Below are 19829 nucleotides of genomic sequence, written 5' to 3'. Positions count from 1 at the left end.
TCTCCGCACCGTCCTCCAGGCCCAGACTGGTACCTGAACAAGGTGAAGCTGACGATCACTGATGTCAACGACAACGTCCCTGAGTGGAATATGAAGCCATACCCATACCTGGCTGTTGTGTCTTCCGAGGCAGTGGCAGGAACATTTGTCTACCAGCTACAGGCTATTGATGGGGATGAGGGCAGAAGTGGAGAAGTGGAATACTTCTTGTCAGATGGTAAGCTTTTTTGTTGCTCTAACACACAACAATACACAACACATATAGAAGTAAAATACATTGTGCTGTTGGTAAAAAAAAAAAACACGGCAGGTGCAAATGTATGAAAATGAATACGCCCAGGTTGACACCAGCACAGTTGTTCAGACAAAAAGCCACAGGCATGCAGATTCATTCATGCATTCATACACTTTTTATGTGTCCATTAGATTATTTATCCTTTTTTACCCTCTTTCTCTTTCTACCTCTCCATATCCATCCCACTTTCTCTTTCTCTCTCCTGCAAACACAGCCACTATCACACAATCCCACACACAGCCAGAGGCCTTCACAGATTTGTTTATGCACTTTTCATGCACTCTTGTCTGTCTGCTTCTCTCTGTTTCATACAGGGAGTCATGCAAGCACACATTCACTCATACACAAACACATACAGTGGGCTGCTGGAAGCCTGCCACAATAGTGGACCCCCTGGTGGCTAAAGGGATTGAGGGCTGCTGGCAGAGATTGGGGGATGTGCTGATGTTGCTTGTGGGGTTTACTGATTTACCCTGACTTGTGGTTTAACTGTAATCAGGACATCCCACAGCGTCCTCATTCTGAGTTGAAACCCCAGTTGCACCGAGTGCTGATTGTCTTTATAACTGTGCTAAGGACTCTTTAAAGTAGTGGCGTTTGTCAACGGACATTTAAATCAGTTCTGCCGAACAAACTTCTCTTCAGAGTAATTTCAACTCCCTGTTTGGATTTCACCCATATTTGTCTAACCCTCTTATCCACTGCTTAACATTAACACCGTTATGGGATGTCATCAGATGAACTGACCTCTTGATGACCACAGTTTGACCCAATTCTTTAGAAATTGCCAACAGCAGAGCAAGTGAAATCCCCTGTGGAGTCTTCTTGTGAAAGTATTAAAGTTTAGACCTATCATTGCCATTAGATAGAATGGGGGGAAAAACTGTGTATTAAAGTGTTGTATGTGATTTTCTTGGCTCCAGGTCAGTTCAACTCTTTGTCAGTTTGCACCTCCACTTGGTGGAGAGCCATTAGATGTTCAAAAAAGGGAAATAAAGAAAGTGTACTTAAGCCATGGCAAATCAGTTTATATTTTATTGCATTTCCTAGCGTTTTCTGACTTTATATCAAACTGAAAACTTTCTGTTTTAAGTCAGTGAGGATTATCAGAAATATTTTGATTGGCTAAATTTCAGAATAATAAGTTTACACACAGAAAGATTATTATCCCTTCAAACAATTTGGGAAAGCTAAAATTATGCTGATGCCGAGACTCTGTAAGACTTTGATATGATAAACTGCAGCATTTGAGTTAAGTTAGTTAAGCACAGCTGGCGAGGTATTTAAAGACAACACTGCACACACACGCATACGCACACACACTGGTTTCTTGCATGAGAAAGTCAACAGAAATTAGAAATATCACAGGGTACAATTTCCAGAGATCTTAAGGTTCCACACTCACTTTAACACAAGCATGAATACAATCTAAATTTATTGCTCTGTGAAGTTAATTTAATAGGAGATTTGCCTTCTAAAAATGCTTGTTTCAGAATTGAGTCCGAAGAATTCTTTCTACAAGTCTGCCAAACTGTGAGCTTCACAGACTGTCTCTCCAATGTGGTATTTATCAAAAAGCAGTTTGTGAACAGTATTTTAACCAATTTCGATGTAAAGCACTTATCTCTCGCTGAAAATATAAATGCTCATTGTGTTATTGTGCAAATAAACTCAACATCAGTGCATATTTTCTTTATAAGATATTATTGGCCACACCTATTCAAGCAGAACCATAAGATTACAGACATTGCAAAACCAACCTATCATAGCTAATTAAAGCTGGTGTATGTAACTTTATAAACATATTAATTTTACATATTTGCTAACTGTCACTGTGTCGTGGAAGTATAGTATGAGACAGACGTTCTGTGAAAAAACAAGCTCCTCTGCCTTCTCCCAATGCTCCCAGTGTTAACAAGAGAAATACACAGCTCAGTCAGAAACAAACAATCACAGCAAGGAGGAGTATCTTAGTGCTGTCAATCACCTCATGTATGCGCTGCTCACAGATTCTCCTTACTCTCTGCCATGCTACAACTTCTGTCAGCAGTGCCTGTTGAGAATTCTCAGACTAGTTAGCATTGCCACTGATGATGATGGATAAACAGTTTTTCTGGGACAGTAAGGTCTACTAAATGTCTTGGCACATTTAGTAGTGCGTACACGAGGTTGATGGCCATGTTTACTGAATTGGGAAAAAAAAAGCATATTTTTGATTGTTGCCCTGGAACAAAGAGATGTTAGAAACACATTTTTGATAACATATCTCATTATTATATCACTTGTTATAGTTTTACAATTGTGTAGTAAACACTGGATATTTTGCCTTTGTTCCTCTAAAAATATATTTCTTTCATCCTTGATTGCATACAATTTTATTTTTCTTTAAACTTTGATGTGGTCCTTTCTTCAAAGATTAATTTTTCTTCCATGTCCTGGTTTTCATGCTAACGGTCCTTATGCTTTCTGATGCCTATGGCCCATTGTTACCTTTGTTGATGCAGTACTCCTACCAGCTATCAGTGTGCAGAACAAAATAGGAACTAAGGAATTAAAATGTCATGGTCGAAACCCTTATGCATTACTCTGAGGAAATGTAGGAATTATGAAACATCCCATGCCAATCATTCTTATGAAGTGTGTGATAATTTACCCTTAAAATATACAGTCATAGAAATAAAAGAATATAAAAACACAAATTAAAGTACTTGATGTACATGAGTAAGATTTAATCAAAGTGTGCATTAATGTGCATACTTGACTGTAAAAGTGTTACAAGCCTTATAAGTAAAAATAATATTTTTGTTGCAGCATAATCTAACAATGACAACTTTAGAAAAATAATTGGGGCAACATTTTCTTTAAATAAATGTATGTGAGGCCTTTTTTCAGTTACAGTTATCCATCCATCCACTTTCTTCCACTTATCCGTAGTCATTTACAGTTAATTTATTTTAAAACGTATAAAAGCTTCTGTGGTTTTCTAATTGTCAATCCACAACATTTTATTGAATGTAAATCAATAAAGTGTTTTTTATTGTGTGTGTGTGTGTGTGTGAGCAGGGAAAGTAAAAGAAATGGAGGAACAGAGGATGACAAGAGAGAGACAGACATTCAACTCATATTGAAATTTTTGTCAATATGAGTTGACAAAAATTTCCATCATTTTTTCTGTCATCTATGGCGCATAAAAATACAGACCATTGTTTTTTTTTTTTGTTTTTTTTTTTTTAGCTTTTAGAGAATTTCAGCACAGAGTACTGTCTTGCGGTCACCATATCCAGAAAAAAACAATTATATGTTGTCTACATACTAATAAGTTGTAGGAGAATGATCCTAGAAAAAAAATAAAATAAAATAAAAATAACATTTCTGTCCTTTGATCACATAAGTATGAAGTGTTTGCTGTAAATTCCTTGGACTGTGACATTGAACAAACCTCAGCCATAAAAACTCTTGGTAATTTTTGGAAAATCACATCATGCTCACTGCTTTTAAAACCTTGTTAGGGTGCAAGGCATCACGAAGTTATAAACATAACAGGGGATTTGAAATTTAAATTAGGTAGAGTCATAAAAATGAAAATGGATTGGGTATTTCAACTTAATTATCCGAGACATAACGCGAAATGAACGCCTGAATAGTTCACCAGACAAAAATTTCTTCCATAGCAATCTCAGCACCCTGACCTAAATCCTATGAAAAACCTGTGGAAGAAGCTACAAAAGACAGTGGACAATTCTCTGGACAATGTAGACAAATTGTGTAAAGATGAACTGTCAAAGACCAATATCTCTGAATGCTGCACCCGTGAAATGTGGTAGAGCAGTAAGTGCCGTCCTAATGGCGTAATGGATTAGTCAAGATTGTCCCTCTAGTTATGTGGTCAAAAACAATTATTTCTTTACAGATTTTTATCACTTTATCTTTTTCTGACTGACTTTGTAACTCATTCGGAATCATTCCCATACTCTCGTGATGCTCTAAGTACTCAAGTATACATTTATATCTGAACTTGGCTTTCAACCAAACTTGATTTGTTCCTTTTGAGGAATGCTTTCAGCACACATCAGTGAAAAGTTGTTTTTAAGAATTACTACATCCAATTCACTCCATATTGTTGCCAGTCTTTTTTATTTTTTAATTTGTGAGGCATTAGAGGAAAAAGAAAATCAATGTGTCCAATACCAGATGGGATGAGAACCACAGAGGGCATGGCAGCTCTGCTGCAGATGATTTGCAAGGAATTATTTTGATCTTCATACAGGATTTACTGACATCAAGAATTACATTTTTAGCAAGGTCTCATTTTGATTTCACCTCTTGTATGTTCACACCTATTAGAGTAAATACGTTTGGTAATGATCCTTTGTGGGGGTGAGGGGGTTCCGACTTTCCATCAACAAATATCTGTCCTGTATTGCTGAAATTTATTTTTCACAAGGTTTTCAAGTGTGTCTGATATTTTCTTCAGTAAACTATCTTCTAATTTATATATAAATGTTATCTGAAGCAGTTGTATCTAACACAACACCATCATGGGATAATCTTGACTGAATTTACTTTTCTTTACACAGACAGTTCACAAGCAGTTCAGAAAGCGGATCTCCTCTAGTCACAAACCGCTGGTGTCGGCATATACTTATGATTGAATTTATAAAACAAACATGTATTCAGGCAACAAACATGGTCCTTCAGTAAATAATCTCCCTCAAATGCATTTTCTGCAAAATTTCTATTCCAAGACAAATGTTTTATGGACTATCTAAATAAGTTGATTGTGTTGTGTCATTATTGGCTACAATGAGACATTATACACCATATGTAGGAAATGTCTGGTTTGAAATATTTTGGTTGTTTTGCTTTATTTGAACTCTTCACAGGTCAACATTACTGCCAGCATTCGCTTATGGGACCTTCCAGCGAGCCTTGAGGCTGTAACTGTCCTTCCAGCTTGTAAATTCATTTGGATTACTAGTTAGAGGTCTTTGACATTAAATAAGTGGTAGTTCATCTCATATTTATTAGCTTTCAACAATGCAATTTTTCTGTGGTATAAGTGAGAAAATCTGCCAGCCGAGCTCGTACTTTTTTTTAAGCAATATTCAAGAATTATTGACTTAAAACAAACTCCTATATCTTGCTGAAAAGTTACTTGCAAATTAGTTTGGTCTTATTTTAAGTATGCTGAGTTATTTTAACAAGAAACTTAGACATCACACTTACTCTAATGATCTAATTTATTATCTGACTTCAATATTTTCATGTACTCAGAATAGAAAACCTGGTAACTTGTGGCTTTTTATTTAATATTCACAAAAAAAATAAATAAAAAATCTGTTTTGGATTCAGAAACAACAAAAATCTTAATTGAATTTTCCCTACAGGTGGCGATGGCTGCTTTGCCGTGGACAAGAAGACAGGCCAGGTTTTGACCACGGGGCTCATACTACAGGGGGAGAGAGAGTACCTCTTAAGCGTGGTGGCTCTTGATGGTCTGGGAAGCCGCAGCGCACCTGCCATGTTATCTGTAGTAGCAGGGTCCAGAGCGCCGCAGTTTACCAACACCAGCTACGCCATTTCCATACCAGAGAACACCCCGGAAGGACAGCCGTGAGTTTTGCACATGTGCTATTCTTCTTGTGCAAAAGCAGGGATTCATTTCCGCTCTTTGACAGAGAGAATCTTAAGAAATGATTTTATTACATTGTTTTTAACGCCGTGTTAAAAATATTTAGCCTTTACAAAATATATTACAGTAATTGGATATCTTTCTGAGGTCTTGCCTTTTAATTAGACTGTTTTTTCCCCCAGATTTAGCCGCATATTTAGTCATGCTCCGGCACCGTTAAACCAATTGTTGCCACAATAAGAATAATTGCATGACCCAGGAGATCACAGTTTAACAGAGAACATTTCTAATTAAGATTATTCTTAAAGTGAAAATTGTTGGAGGAGTCAAACCTAGATTTTATTGAGCTTAAAGGGGAACAAAATGGCTACCTCGGGAAGTTTCTCTAAAAATATTTGACTTCTGAAATATTACAAACAAACAAACAAACCAAGTAGGATGTTCAGTAAAAACACATATAAACTATGGTTTGCAGTTGAACATATGCATAATAAAGCACTGAGAGAGAGAGAGATAAGACTACATGTGCTGTCTGAGAACTAATACTACGTTCACACAGCTGCTCTTGATGCTCAATTGAAATATTTTCTGCAATTTCATTTTTGGATGGTCATTTGTACACTAATAATTAAATGTGACTGCAAAGAGACTTCTGTGTGAATGGTTTATGACCTCAAAGCAGCTCATTCCTAAGCACTGTAACACAGCCTTGCATAGTAATAGCTGCAGCCAAAAATTGCTTATTGACTCTTTGCTTGATCACGTTTTTCACACAATCATTTACTCACTGACTTTCACAGTTTTTGAAAGCACAAAATTCAGAGAAATACATAGTTATTATCTAATTGTTACATTGGTGACTGAGCATGTTAATTAGCAAATCACACTGTTTTTCAAATTAGAAATTGGGTTGTTACTTGTTTGTTGTTGTATGCATACGTTTGTACTGCGGGTTCTCTGATTTATTTCTTCTGAACTTTTCTTTTAAGAAGTTTTTGATAAGGCAAATGTGCTTCACTAACACCTTTTTATCTGTGCGTGGTTATCACAATTTTCTTTTCATATCAAGCTTGCAAATAATTGATACCAAAGTGTCTTCATTTGACTACAGACAGCTCAAATTCCAGCAGCAGCACTTGGATTACAATTTGACAGCTTTGGATCTAAACATTTGCTCTGTATTGGGACTGAATATATTTAGGTTGTTGTGTTGCTGGTAGATAGACGTCCGACCTAGTCCCAAGCCTTTTGCCACCTCTAACAAGTTTTCTTCACAGATTGCGCTGTATTCAGCTCCATCTGTTTTCCCATTAAATCTGAATAGCTTCTTAATTCCTGTTGAAGAAAAGGATGCAGCCACCACCTTGTCTTACCCTGTGAGTGCTGTGTTCATTGCTAGTATGCTCCCACAGTTTAGTCTTGGTTTCATCTGGCCATAGCAGGACTTCCCTCCATGTGTTGCGTCCTCTGCGTGACTTGTGACAACTGCACAGGACTGTTTTTTTCATCTATGCCTACTTGGTCATGATTCATCCAAATCCAAATAAAATCAACTGACATTGTTCAAAGTTTGAAAAGTTTCAACTTCTGAAACTTTTCAAATTTTTAAGAAGTTGCAACTACTGTAAGTGACTAAATGAACTAAAAAGGGAAGAAAGGCTGAGTATGCGCTAATATTTGAACAAATGAATAAGTGAAAAAACAAGTTCACAATATCATGCATGCAGACATACACGTGTGCAGCAGGTGAATTTTCTCACATACTGTTTAAGATTTGTGCTAATAGGCATTCATTTGGTCACACTGTGCACTTGAGCAAGCATTGACAATCATCATCGCACACTATTAGGGGAATACAAACTCTCCCCACAAAGCAAACACTGGTGTCTGCATAATAGTGTGACATTATTACACACAACTGACAAGAACTGATTGACCGTGTTTGTAGCACGCAGGCAATGGAGCATAAAGTAATTGATTTCATTATAGCACACTGCTGATGCAGGAAAAGAGGATTTCGATTCTAATTCTACATGGGCGCAGCTGAAATCAAGTAGCAAAGGCTGCTTTTTTCAATTTCTTTTAATCACCTTCTCTTTGTTCCACAGCTTCCTTGTGGTGTTAGCCATTTCCTTCCAGAAGGAACAAATCAGCTACAGCCTGCTTATCAATCCCAGCAGCCTTTTCAGCATTCAGCAGGACACCGGAGAGATCAGCCTGACCAGGACGCTGGATTATGAAAGTGACCAGAGACGCTACCTTCTGATGGTGCGAGCCAGCGAGGAGCCTGGCAGCCTGAGTGCTGCAACAGAGGTTAGTTTAATTAGAACATGAAACAGTGAGTTAGCGATCATCAGTCATGACAGTTCACATACTCTGGTCAACTAAACTCAAAACTGAGGTACAAATTTATCTTTTGTGTGTGTGTGTGTGTGTGTGTGTGTGTGTGTGTGTGTGTGCGTGCGTGTGTGCGTGTGTGTGTGTGTGTGTGTGTGTGTGTGTGTGTGTGTGTGTGTGTGTGTGTGTGTGTGTGTGTGTGTGTGCGCGTGCGTGCGTGTGCGCATGTGTGCGTGGGCGTGTGTGTGTGTGAGAACAAACAGAAATCCATTATTCTGGTTATGCAAACTGAAAGAACTGCTTTCAGTCTTGCAACTTTTCATTGGTGTGGCTCTGTCGCATAAAACTAGATCTTAAAAGAAATATAGCTTGGAAAGACAACAAAGTGAAGCAAAGCTCATATTTTGTTGTGTTAATTGTTGCAATTTACTGAACTTATGCCAGATGCTAAAATTAGTGTATAGGTCATGATGTTCATTTTAATGGGGCCGTCCTCCTATTTTGGAAACATTGTGCTCCAGTTATGCAAAATATATTAATAAATCATTCTGAATAAGTGACATTTCTTTCTTTTTTTTAATTGAATCAGTCGCTTTTAAACAAACAAAATCAAAGCACAATCACCCTTATTGAATCAAAGCAAGTCCTGCTTCAAGTGCAGTATCTTATGAGTATGTTTTGGTTTTTTTGTTGTTGTTTTTTTACATATTTGTTAAAACTGTCACATGTTGTCATAGCATAGCATGAGACAGGTGATATGTGAAAAGCCTCTCTATCTAGACAGATAGCCACACTGTCACACCCAGTAGAAGGAAACAAACACACCCAGTATAACACTTGCATTCTATTGGCTGAGATGTTACCAGGCGACAATGCTTCTTTGTTCCAAGCGCAAGCAGAAAATGATTCGCAAGAGAGCAAAGAGGTTTGCAAACGGAGATTTTGATCCAAGCAGAGACAAGTTTTGAGCCCGAGGAGAAAGATTTGAGAAAGCACAGTGAATGTTTGAAAGAGAGCAGAAGTTTTGAGTATAAGCATTACAAGTTTTGAGAAGAAAGACATAAAGACTTCGTTCAAACTGAAAGTGTAAGCACAAGTACAAGTTCTCAAAACTTTAAAGGTTTGCTAAATACGTGCTCTCGAATTATGGCAGAAAAATCACCCCATAATATTAACCTACTACTTAAACTGGTCAAAAGGAAAACGTCTTTATTAGAAGGGCATTTGAGTTTTTAAAAGACTGGATTTGTTTTAGAAGGTATGTAGTCGGAGCCTTACAGCAGCTTTGTTAATGTCTCTAGTGTGTTATTTCAATGCACTTTAAAGCTACTGATGTTTAATGAAATGTGTATGGTGTTGATCCTTAATTTGAATGTAGTACTGGAATATCTCTCACAAAAACTATACATAAATGATTGGGATTTTTATGACAGTAGAGACAATTCTCTCTACCGTTGTTAAATTAAAGCCAGATGTTCAACTTTGTAAACCGTCATTTCTTACATTTTATTTAGTGTTTAATTCTGTTCACATCCATTCCTTTCTGCTTCATTCCAACACAAATCCATGTGCATTGCTTCCCCAAATTGAGAGACTTCTATTTTGTTTCAACTCTTGACATTTTAGGACTTTGTAGAATTTTATTCATGATTTCTACTTATTTTAGTGTGAAAGTCACTGTCATAGTTGGTTTTGTTTATACATTGTTGTAATGCATTGTTAGAATGTTATTTTTTGTGTATTTTCTTTGCTGTGGTGTTATCAAGCCTCATTGTGTTCTTTTGTTTTGTTGGGTATTTTTTGTTCAGTGGCGCAGTGTTTTCATGCAGAGCTACTGTAGCCAAGGCTTCGAAAAAAAGAAAAAAGAAAAAAGAAATAGTGATTAAAACTCAGCGCTGACCTATTGACACCATACTTGGCCATAGCCTCAAAGGAAGAGCAGCAGAATTTGTCGCTTTCTGCAGAAATGGGACGGCTGAGTGGTTTTGAAATGTTAACAAGTGAACCATGGGGCTCAGGGATTTTGTTCTGTTTTTTTAGGAACCTTTTGTTTCTGTGTTTTGGAAAGTGCTTCTGTGAAAAGTGTTAAAAGTTGAAATGTTGGAAAAGTCTTTTAGATTTGAAACTTCAGAATTTGAACTACAGCTAATAATTTTTAGTTAAGCTATCAATCCTTTAAATTTAGGTTTACCTAAATTATTTATTTTTAGATTTAGTTACATAATGATTTAGTCATTATGTCACAGGCTACCTTTGCACCACATATTTAGCAGGGGAAAAAATCCTTTCTGTACAGCTTCATGTTTTGGAATAGGAGCTGGAGACTGGGAAAAACCTTTCCCAGCTATTTCAGGACTATTACTCAGCTGTCACTTCACACTTTACACACTGTGTTGACAGGGAGCTTGTAGGATGGAGGACAGTTAAGGGCTTTTTGCTGAAAACACACACACTGCAGCACTCACATGCTGAAAACATTTCTATTTTTGACTCGGGGAAAATCATGAAGTGGAAGATAAAGGACGAGTTGAACGGGCAACTAGTGGAACTAGAAAATGCAATTAAGATTACGTTTTGGGGTCAACTTTCTACAGAGCATTTGATATGGTTGTCTTCCGGATTTGAGAGCTAATAAAGAGTGGTTAATTTTGTGTTCTTTCACAGTGATTTCTCCTCTCCCTCCCTTTCTCTCTCTGCTTCTCTGCCTCTCTTCTGCCTCTCCGGCACTAATCAGGTTCAGGTGTTGATAACGGATGAGAACGATTGTGTCCCCGAGTTCCTCCAGTCCATCTACAGTGTAGATGGAGTCCCTGAGACTGTAACCACAGCAACATCCTTACTGCAGGGTGAGACTCTTTTGACCTCAGATTTCCCATCCATCTGCTTCCTTTATAAATGGAGTAGGGGGACTTTTAGATTGTTCCCCTTCTCCATTTCACAGAAGAAAACTGTGGATGGATTTTAAATTAAATCCAAAGTTCCAGCTTCTGCGAGTCTCTCTGTTTTAACGTATTGATACATAAAGGCTCCATTTTTGCCTCAGAACATCAGCTGCTAAAGTCCATGAAAGTCTGTCAAGATGTTAAGAACTTGTTTGGATTTATTATGGTCTCCCTAACCGATGATGTAACACATTCTCAATTTTTTATAACGTCTGATTTAAATTATGTGTCTCCACTCTGGACGGATATGCACTACTACTGTTTATATCTTGTACAAATAGAAGCTAATTAAGAAAACTCTCAGGCTTAAAATGGTGCAGAAACGTTCTATATTATCTAAATACAGATGTTTGGTTTTTTTAATGTTTGACGTATTTTGACACTTTTTCACAGGCACTCCACTTCCTGAAGAAAATTGCACTTTTGATTGCACTCATGAGAGTTAAGTGTAAGAAGATGCTGTGCTTTTCATCATTCAGATGCAGCCTGAGGGAGAAAAACATATATATAAAAAAAGAGACACGGAAAACACACAGACAAAGCTACTAACAGTATAGTATCAATAAATGTAACATTATTATTATTATTATTATTATTATTATTATTATTATTATTATTATTATTATTATTATTATTATTATTATTATTATTATTATTAAGTTTTGCCTAGTAAAGTTTATGTCACTGTTTAAAAATCAAACTAGATATTTTCTAGTTTGATTTTATATCATGTACTAGATATTTTCATGTCCTTCTCAAAAAATTAGCATATTGTGATAAAGTTCATTATTTTCCATAATGTAATGATAAAAATTAAACTGTCTTATATTTTAGATTCATTGCACACCAACTGAAATATTTCAGGTCTTTTATTGTTTTAATACTGATGATTTTGGCATACAGCTCATGAAAACCTAAAATTCCTGTCTCAAAAAATTAGCACATCATGAAAAGGTTCTCTGAACGAGAAATGAACCTGATCATCTGAATCAACAAAGTAACTATAAACACCTGAAAAAGATTCCTGAGGCTTTTAAAAACTCCCAGCCTGGTTTATTACTCAAAACCGCAATCATGGGTAAGACTGCCTGACTGCTGTCCAGAAGGCCATCATTGACACCCTAAAGCAAGAGGGTAAGACACAGAAAGAAATTTCTGAACAAATAGGCTGTGCAGAGTGCTGTATCAAGGCACCTCTGTGGGAAGGAACAAGTGTGGCAGAAAACGCTGCACAACGAGAAGAGGTGACCGGACCCTGAGGAAGATTGTGGAGAGGGCCAATTCCAGACCTTGGGGGAAGCAGTGGACTGAGTCTGGAGTAGAAACAGTAGAGTCACCGTGCACAGGCGTGTTCAGGAAATGGGCTACAGGTGCCGCATTCCCCAGGTCAAGACACTTTTGAACCAGAAACAGCGGCAGAAGCGTCTGACCTGGGCTACAGAGAAGCAGCACTGGACTGTTTCTCAGTGGTCCAAAGTACTTTTTTCGGATGAAAGCAAATTTTGCATGTCATTCGGAAATCAAGGTGCCAGAGTCTGGAAGAAGACCGGGGAGAAGGAAATGCCAAAATGCCAGAAGTCCAGTGTCAAGTACCCACAGTCAGTGATGGTCTGGGGAGCTGCTGGTGTTGGTCCACTGTTTTATCAAGGGCAGGGTCAATGCAGCAGCTATCAGGAGATTTTAGAGCACTTCATGCTTCCATAACACCTCAGCAGTGCCACAGACTGATTGCCTCCATGCCACGCCGCATTGAAGGCTGCAAAAGGATTCCTGACCAAGTATTGAGTGCATAACTGAACATAATTATTTGAAGGTTGACTTTTTTGGTATTAAAACACATTTCTTTTATTGGTCGGATGAAATATGCACATTTTTTGAGACAGGGATTTTGGGTTTTCATGAGCTGTATGCCAAAATCATCAGTATTAAAACAATAAAAGACCTGAAATATTTCAGTTGGTGCGCAATGAATCTAAAATATAAGACAGTTTAATTTTTATCATTACATTATGGAAAATAATGAACTTTATCAAAATATGCAAGTTTTTTGAGAAGGACCTGTAGAAAAATGCAACATTTTTCCTTCTATCTAACAATAAATCAGGCAAAAACTCCTCTTTTTGGTCCGCTTGGATTATGAACACAATTAACATTTGTAGAGTTTCATCAGACATTCCTCCAAAATGTAAGATCTTTTGCAAAGTGCAGTCTTGCTTTTCAAATTGCCTCTGAAATAGTGACATCTTCGCTGAGTGACCTTTTAGCCAGCATCTTCACAAGGTTTGCTACTTTTGTTTTGCTGTTGACTATTTGCACCAAAACTTGTTTATCGCCTATAAATGTTTGAAAAGATGAACGTGACACCATAAGTCATCAGAAAATTGAGCCAGACTTGTGAAGGTCAACAACTCTTTTTCTGCTGTCTTGGCTGATATTTTTGTTTTTAATTTTTCAATCATCTCAGGCAAGTTAGTCAGTGAAGCAACGTGTTTGAGGTTTTGCCTTGAAATGCTTTCACAGGTATGTTTCCAGTTAACTCAAATACCGTGAACTGACCTATCAAAACTTTGCATGGTCATGACATCGTCCAGGCTCTCCAAAATGTTGAAAGGCACAGTGATCTCGGCCATATGCGAACTTCAAAATTGAAACGCAGAAATTGAAATTAAAACTTGTCACATTCACAACTCTCCGTAAAGCGCATTTAAATATCTTGTTTGAACTATATCATTAGTTATATTTTGTAAGTGTTCAACATTTTCTCTCTTTTTTGTTTTTTTTTTCCCTCTGGGGTTTTGTTTTGTAAATGCAATAATAATTACAATTGGATTACTGAACTGGTGAGTGAATGAATGCTATGGAATAGGAGCACTTAGGAGTACTGCTTGATATATTAGCTTGAAGGAGATCAATAAGATATAGAGAGACAACATTGCTGATGACCTTGAAAGTATGAAGTAAGATTTTTGTAATGGCTTCAATGCTCAAAGCCTCAAGGAGGATAATTTATTAGATTGTTTTATTACCTCAACAAATCAAATATTAATTGACTAACTTCATTTTGAATTCACTCTGATTATTTTTGATTATTAAGTTTGACCATCTAAAACATTTAAGTGCAGAAAAAAGGAAAAACACAGAATAGTTGTTAGGGGAAACGGACTATAAATCAAAAAATGTATTCAGAAAACAATAAAATGTAGAGTATAAATGGATACCACATAGAAATAGTTGAACATGAAAATCCAGCTATAAGATAAAATGATTAATAGGTTAGTAGAAAAAAGTGAAAGAATCAATTTGAAGGAGAGAAAAGAAGCTTGATCTTTAAATAAACTCAATCCCAGCTAGAAGGAGTGGGCAGAATTGTGAACAGACAGAAGTAGAGGGAATTTGTTAATCTGGAGGACTGCTCTGCTAACCAATAAAATATCAAAGATTTGAGTCACTGAGAGAAAGAAAATCAGCTTTTCACTATCAGTGTGTCCCCACGGGGCAAAGGCCCACTGAAGTTGACGACAAAGTAGATTAAACTCACAGAAGAGCTTTTATTAGAGAAGTGTAAAGGAAATGCAGAATTTCAGTCTCTTTAACATTTAATGAGTCAGTGAAATTATACGAGCCAAATTAAAAGAGTATCATAAATTACCAGATGTGATTTGTTTTACAAGGTGCTAAGACGAAACAAGAACGAGACATTAACACATGGAGGCTGCACGTGATGCTTGACATGCAGCAAATAAAAACACATCAAAGTAAATTGATGTATCCAAGTGTTAGGAGCTGGCAGGGATGTGTGTGTGTGTGTTAAACGGAGAGTTTAAGTGAAATTCACAGTGGTTGCGGCTGCGCTCTCTGGAAAAAATCTCATCACACATCAGAGGCAAAGCTATAGTTTTTCTGTGTAATTACCTTAGAATATAATCATTTCCAGCCAGGCATACACACATAAGTGCTGTTCATTTAATTATTTCTTTTCCATGTCTTTAAGCCAATTTTGGCAAATGATGGTAATCAGTCTAGCAAGGAGCATTTTGTGTTCTAATAATTGTAGCTGTCTGAACTTTTGATTTATTACATGTTATGCAAGGCCATAAAGGGATAATGATCTACAAAGATGTGAAAATATTCATCTGCACATGCCATGCCATCGCTTTTTTCTTTTTTTTCATTAACTGCTAACTGATTATCCTGATGTCATGTGCTCCATTTTGACAGTTTTAGCCACAGACTGTGACTCAGGATTAAATGCAGAGCTCACCTATTACACCCTGAGCCCGGATTTCAGCATTTCACCCCATGGGACTGTTTTTCCTGCGAGGCGGCTTGACTATGAGAGGCCTAACCATTTGTATGAGTTTGTGGTGATGGCAGTGGACAGCGGGGATGAGCCTCATTCTGGCACCGCCACGGTTCGCGTGAGGATGGCTAATGTCAACGACGAGGCTCCTGAATTCTCTCAGCCTGTGTGAGTTTCTTTATTCATTTGCATTTAAAGAACACAATCTTATTCGTTTGGGCATATTTATGTGAAAGTTGAAGCTTGTAACCTTATTTGTGTTCTTTTACACAAGCTGGAAGTATATGGATACACAATTCCATCAAAATGTGTTGGCACAGCTGGTAAAGATGTGTAAAAAGCATGAAATAAGTTTCATATTTAACTGCAGTACCATACCCTTAAAGACCTTGTAAAACTTCAACTTTAAAACGAGTACATTCACTTAGTGCCAAAAAAATCCCATCTTAAGAGACAACTGAGCTGCAAAATTGCTTGTGAAAAACTTGCTGATACCTCTAACAATAATGGTAAAATAAAATAAATGAATCATTGTTTTTAAATGTATTCCATAATTTTTTTGTGTGTGTTTCTAGGGACTTTTAATTATCAATCCAAAACTTTCTGCATAAACATGACATGACATAGGGGCCTATTACTAATAGGCCAGCTGCCAGTGGCCTATTACTTTTAGCCACTGGCAGCTGGGCAAGAAGTCTATTCTGCCTCCATGCACATTTAGCAGGATGGAAATGGAGGCAAAAAAATCAAAAGTCCAAAGCTCAATGATTTAAGAACCGCAGCAAAGACCGGCATCTAGGAGTCACAAAGTCTCCATAACAATTATTAAATATGAATGGGTTGTTTGGGAGGCATATACCAGGAGAAAGCCGTTTTTTTCTCCTACTGTCACAAATGTTAACATAGTTTGCGATTCTCTGCTGTGAATTTAACTGGAGCTATATGCTTTGGTTTAATGAAATTAAGATTAAACTTTTCAACTACAAATACCGCAGGTGAGTTTGGCACAAAAAAGATAGAAGTATTTACCAGCAGTGGTACGAAAAATTGTGCCACCTTTAAATACATTGATGATTTTATTCCCCACACTTAATAAATGTACTCAAATTAAAGAATTTTTATTGTAGAAAAGTATCCCACTCTAGAAAAAAAACAAATGATAGTTTAGAGCTTTTCCATGTTTGCCAATAAATGTGTTATAGATATTTTCCAAGTATATTTTTTTAAGTATTTGCCCTGATAATGCATAAATTGTATTTCTGTCATTTAAATAATCTTCCTTATGGGGACTAAAAAATCGTCGATTTCATAGCTGCATTTTAGGAGAATAGCTGTGCACTTAAGAATTCCTGCTGAATTCTCCTTTCTTCTCCTTTCTGTCACACTAACAATAAACAAAAATGACACCGTGCCACTGGAAACCACGCATGCTCATGCCATCACACTGCCTCCGCTTGTTTTACATGTTAAGCTTCTATTCATGAGCTGCTCCGAGCCTTCCGCCTACTTTGTTCCCAATTGTTAATCTGGTACATGTTGACCTAAGTTTGATGTCTCCAAAGACAGCTGCTTCAGAACTTTTTTGGCTTTTTAAGATGTTTTGTTGGCAAAATCTAATCTGATCTTTTTCTTTTCTTGGGGCTGACAAATTTGTATCCTTTGATGCATCGTGCTCCTATTATGCCTTTTCATCGTCTTTGACTCAATAAGTGATGTTTACCTACTAACTGTTTGCCACTTGCAGTGATAGAATTCTTTGATAATCCGTTCTGTGGACCTTAAGGACCTCTGCGGTTTCTCAGCTAAAGGATATCTGTACAAAACACTCCATGCTTGTTGCTGCACATGGTAAAAATGTCAAATGAATCCATCCTTTATTGTTGTAGTATAATCTCTCCCATATAAACTAAGCGTTTATATTTTCACGAAATCAGTGGTCCCACAATTAATTGCACCCATAAAGGTTTATTAAAAATAAATGATAATAGGGGGTGCTGTGGTGGCGCAGGGGCAAAGCACAACCCATGTATTGAGGCCTTAGTCCTCATGCCGGTGGTCGCAGGCTCAATTTCCAGCCTGGCGACATTTGCCGCATGTCTTCCTGCGATCTCATAACCCTCTTTCCTGTCAAACTACTTTCAAATAAAAGCCACTAGAACCAACAAAACCTTTAAAATAAATGATCATTTAAAAAAAAACTGTAGATGAACTAGTTTCTCTGTGAAATAAAGTTAGACACAGTGGTACATTTTATAGCCACCGTCTACTTCCTAAGTTCCAAGTTTACATTTTCACAATGCACAGCGAGAAAAATAAGATGATGGGTGAAGTATAAAAGAATCTAAAAGACATATTTAGGACTGCAGCAGAGTGGCAACTTGGGATTGCCAGGTATCCATTATCCAATTAAACAAAACTGGTTGGTTGAGACACAGGGTTCTGTACAAAGTGATTTGTGACTAGTTAGACATTTGTCGCAAAGTTTTTTTGCAGAAGTGCACTCGGAGAGCAGTGTTGATATTTAGCTTCAAATAGTTCTCTTTCACTATCTGCATTTTGTATCTGCAGGAGACATGAATATTTTTCAGGAATGTTTATCTGACACGGTGAGGAATTGTGTACATTTATACGACTCTTCATTAAATAACTACTGTAATAATAAGACTATCAAACAGCTAAAAACTTCTGGGTGGAAATTGTTTATTGCTTGTTTAAGGATCCCCTTTAGTCTCTTCCGTAGTAGAGACTATTTTTCCTGGGGTCCACACCAAACATTACAATAAAAACATCCTTTACAAGGCAATGTTGTTGTCCACTGAGGACGCTGTCTGCAGAAAAGTGTGGCACTCTCTCTACGACTGTTTTGTAAAAGCAAAACAGAGGATGCAGGAAGGGAGGGGATGCAGGTGGGACGCCCCTACCTGCAGGAACCCCCTGCATTTAGGGGTGTGACGTACAATAAATCAAAACGGGTGTCCCACAGGTGTTCTGCACCGTTGTGTGAAAAGTGTTCACAATCACGTGACTGCGGCTTTGACTGTTCAGCTTCATATGAAGCATGTGGGAGTTTTAACTTCAGATGTTTTCTTTAGAATAATGCAACTAAGATACAGACTTTTAGCGACAAACACTCAAAGTGGGTTTGATATCAGATAAACAAGAAATATGAGGAAAAGAATCTGATGATTAGTGTTATGTATGGTGGATGAACTGTGCAGCTCTGAGCCCGTTTCTGTTTGAAAGAGGAACTGTTTGGGGGCGTGCCATAATAAACTTTTGCACTGTTGGAATGTTTTAAATAAAAAAATCAGCTGAAAGAAAACTAGAAATAGGCCATCATTTGGACTTTTATCGGTATGATTCAAATTATCTACCTAAATCTGCATAGAAATAGTTCAGCAGACAGAATTTATACATTTTTGTGGCACTCTTAACACTCTTAACGTGTCATTCCATTCTTACTTAATATGCTGAAAGGGTGTCTTCATCAGGGATGTAATTAAGGGTGAAGGATGATGTTTATTACTACTAGGCTCTAGCTTCCCATATGAAATTGTAGAATAATTTGATTAAATTGTACATATTAAATTGCAAGGAAAAGAAGTTGGCTAAATTGGACTTTATGTACCTATTCTCCATTTTTATCTTAATTTTCTATTTTTGATAAACATAATAAATAACACCTTTATGAACTTATTTGACTAGGGTATAATCTTTTTCTAGGAGTCTTGATTTAGCCAACCAATATGTTTTTCTCTCATTGCTTTCTCGAACCTCTTACTTGCATTGATGGTGCCTTTTACTGCATGTTGCAGTCACTGCTTACGAATGCAAGAGGCGCTTAGAACTTGATTAGACAATTGCTAAAGAAATTGCAAGGGGACTGCTGAAACTGCCTGTCCTCTAGTAAGTGCCAAAAAAGTTTAGTCTGAATCTATTAACGTGTTTGTTGACAAAACAGAGACAAGGGAACATGCTGATTCTCAAACATCAATTTCAGAGCAACGTTCAACCTAACTCTGAAAGAAAATCACTAGATATTTGTCTTGAACTGTTTTTATTTTCAGGAAATCCATAGCTCATAATGAAAATATTTTGTTACCGTGAGCTTAACAAGGCCTGCCTGCTTACAGCAGTGTGACATTTATTGTAATGGTGTAAAATATGAACACAGGTAGAGATAAAAACAGAATAACCTTTAGGTTGTCTAGTACAATCCTGCTCTCATTTTGTTTTGGAGTTAGTTAATGGGGCAGCTGAATGTATTTTTTTCTGTTTTTGGAGGCTTCGAATACACAACCAATATCTGGCAGCATAAATTAG

The 19829-nt window shown here is 37.1% G+C and overlaps 1 protein-coding gene across 1 annotated transcript in view; it reads left to right on the top strand.

Annotated features, from left to right (window-relative positions):
* LOC103466206 (neural-cadherin-like) overlaps positions 1 to 19829 on the top strand; it is a 132225-nt gene that overhangs the window by 44634 nt on the left and 67762 nt on the right. Inside the window, exons 2-6 of the mRNA XM_008411644.3 lie at positions 20 to 217; positions 5683 to 5908; positions 8036 to 8240; positions 10999 to 11110; positions 15425 to 15674. Coding sequence (XP_008409866.2) covers positions 20 to 217; positions 5683 to 5908; positions 8036 to 8240; positions 10999 to 11110; positions 15425 to 15674 — 991 coding nt within the window. The remainder of the gene's footprint in view (positions 1 to 19; positions 218 to 5682; positions 5909 to 8035; positions 8241 to 10998; positions 11111 to 15424; positions 15675 to 19829) is intronic.

Source organism: Poecilia reticulata, chromosome 6 (assembly GCF_904066995.2).
Source record: "Poecilia reticulata chromosome 6, P_reticulata-male-v2, whole genome shotgun sequence".
NCBI lineage: Eukaryota > Metazoa > Chordata > Actinopteri > Cyprinodontiformes > Poeciliidae > Poecilia > Poecilia reticulata.
Note: the sequence above shows the minus strand (reverse complement) of the source record. Positions and strands in the feature narration are given on the sequence as shown.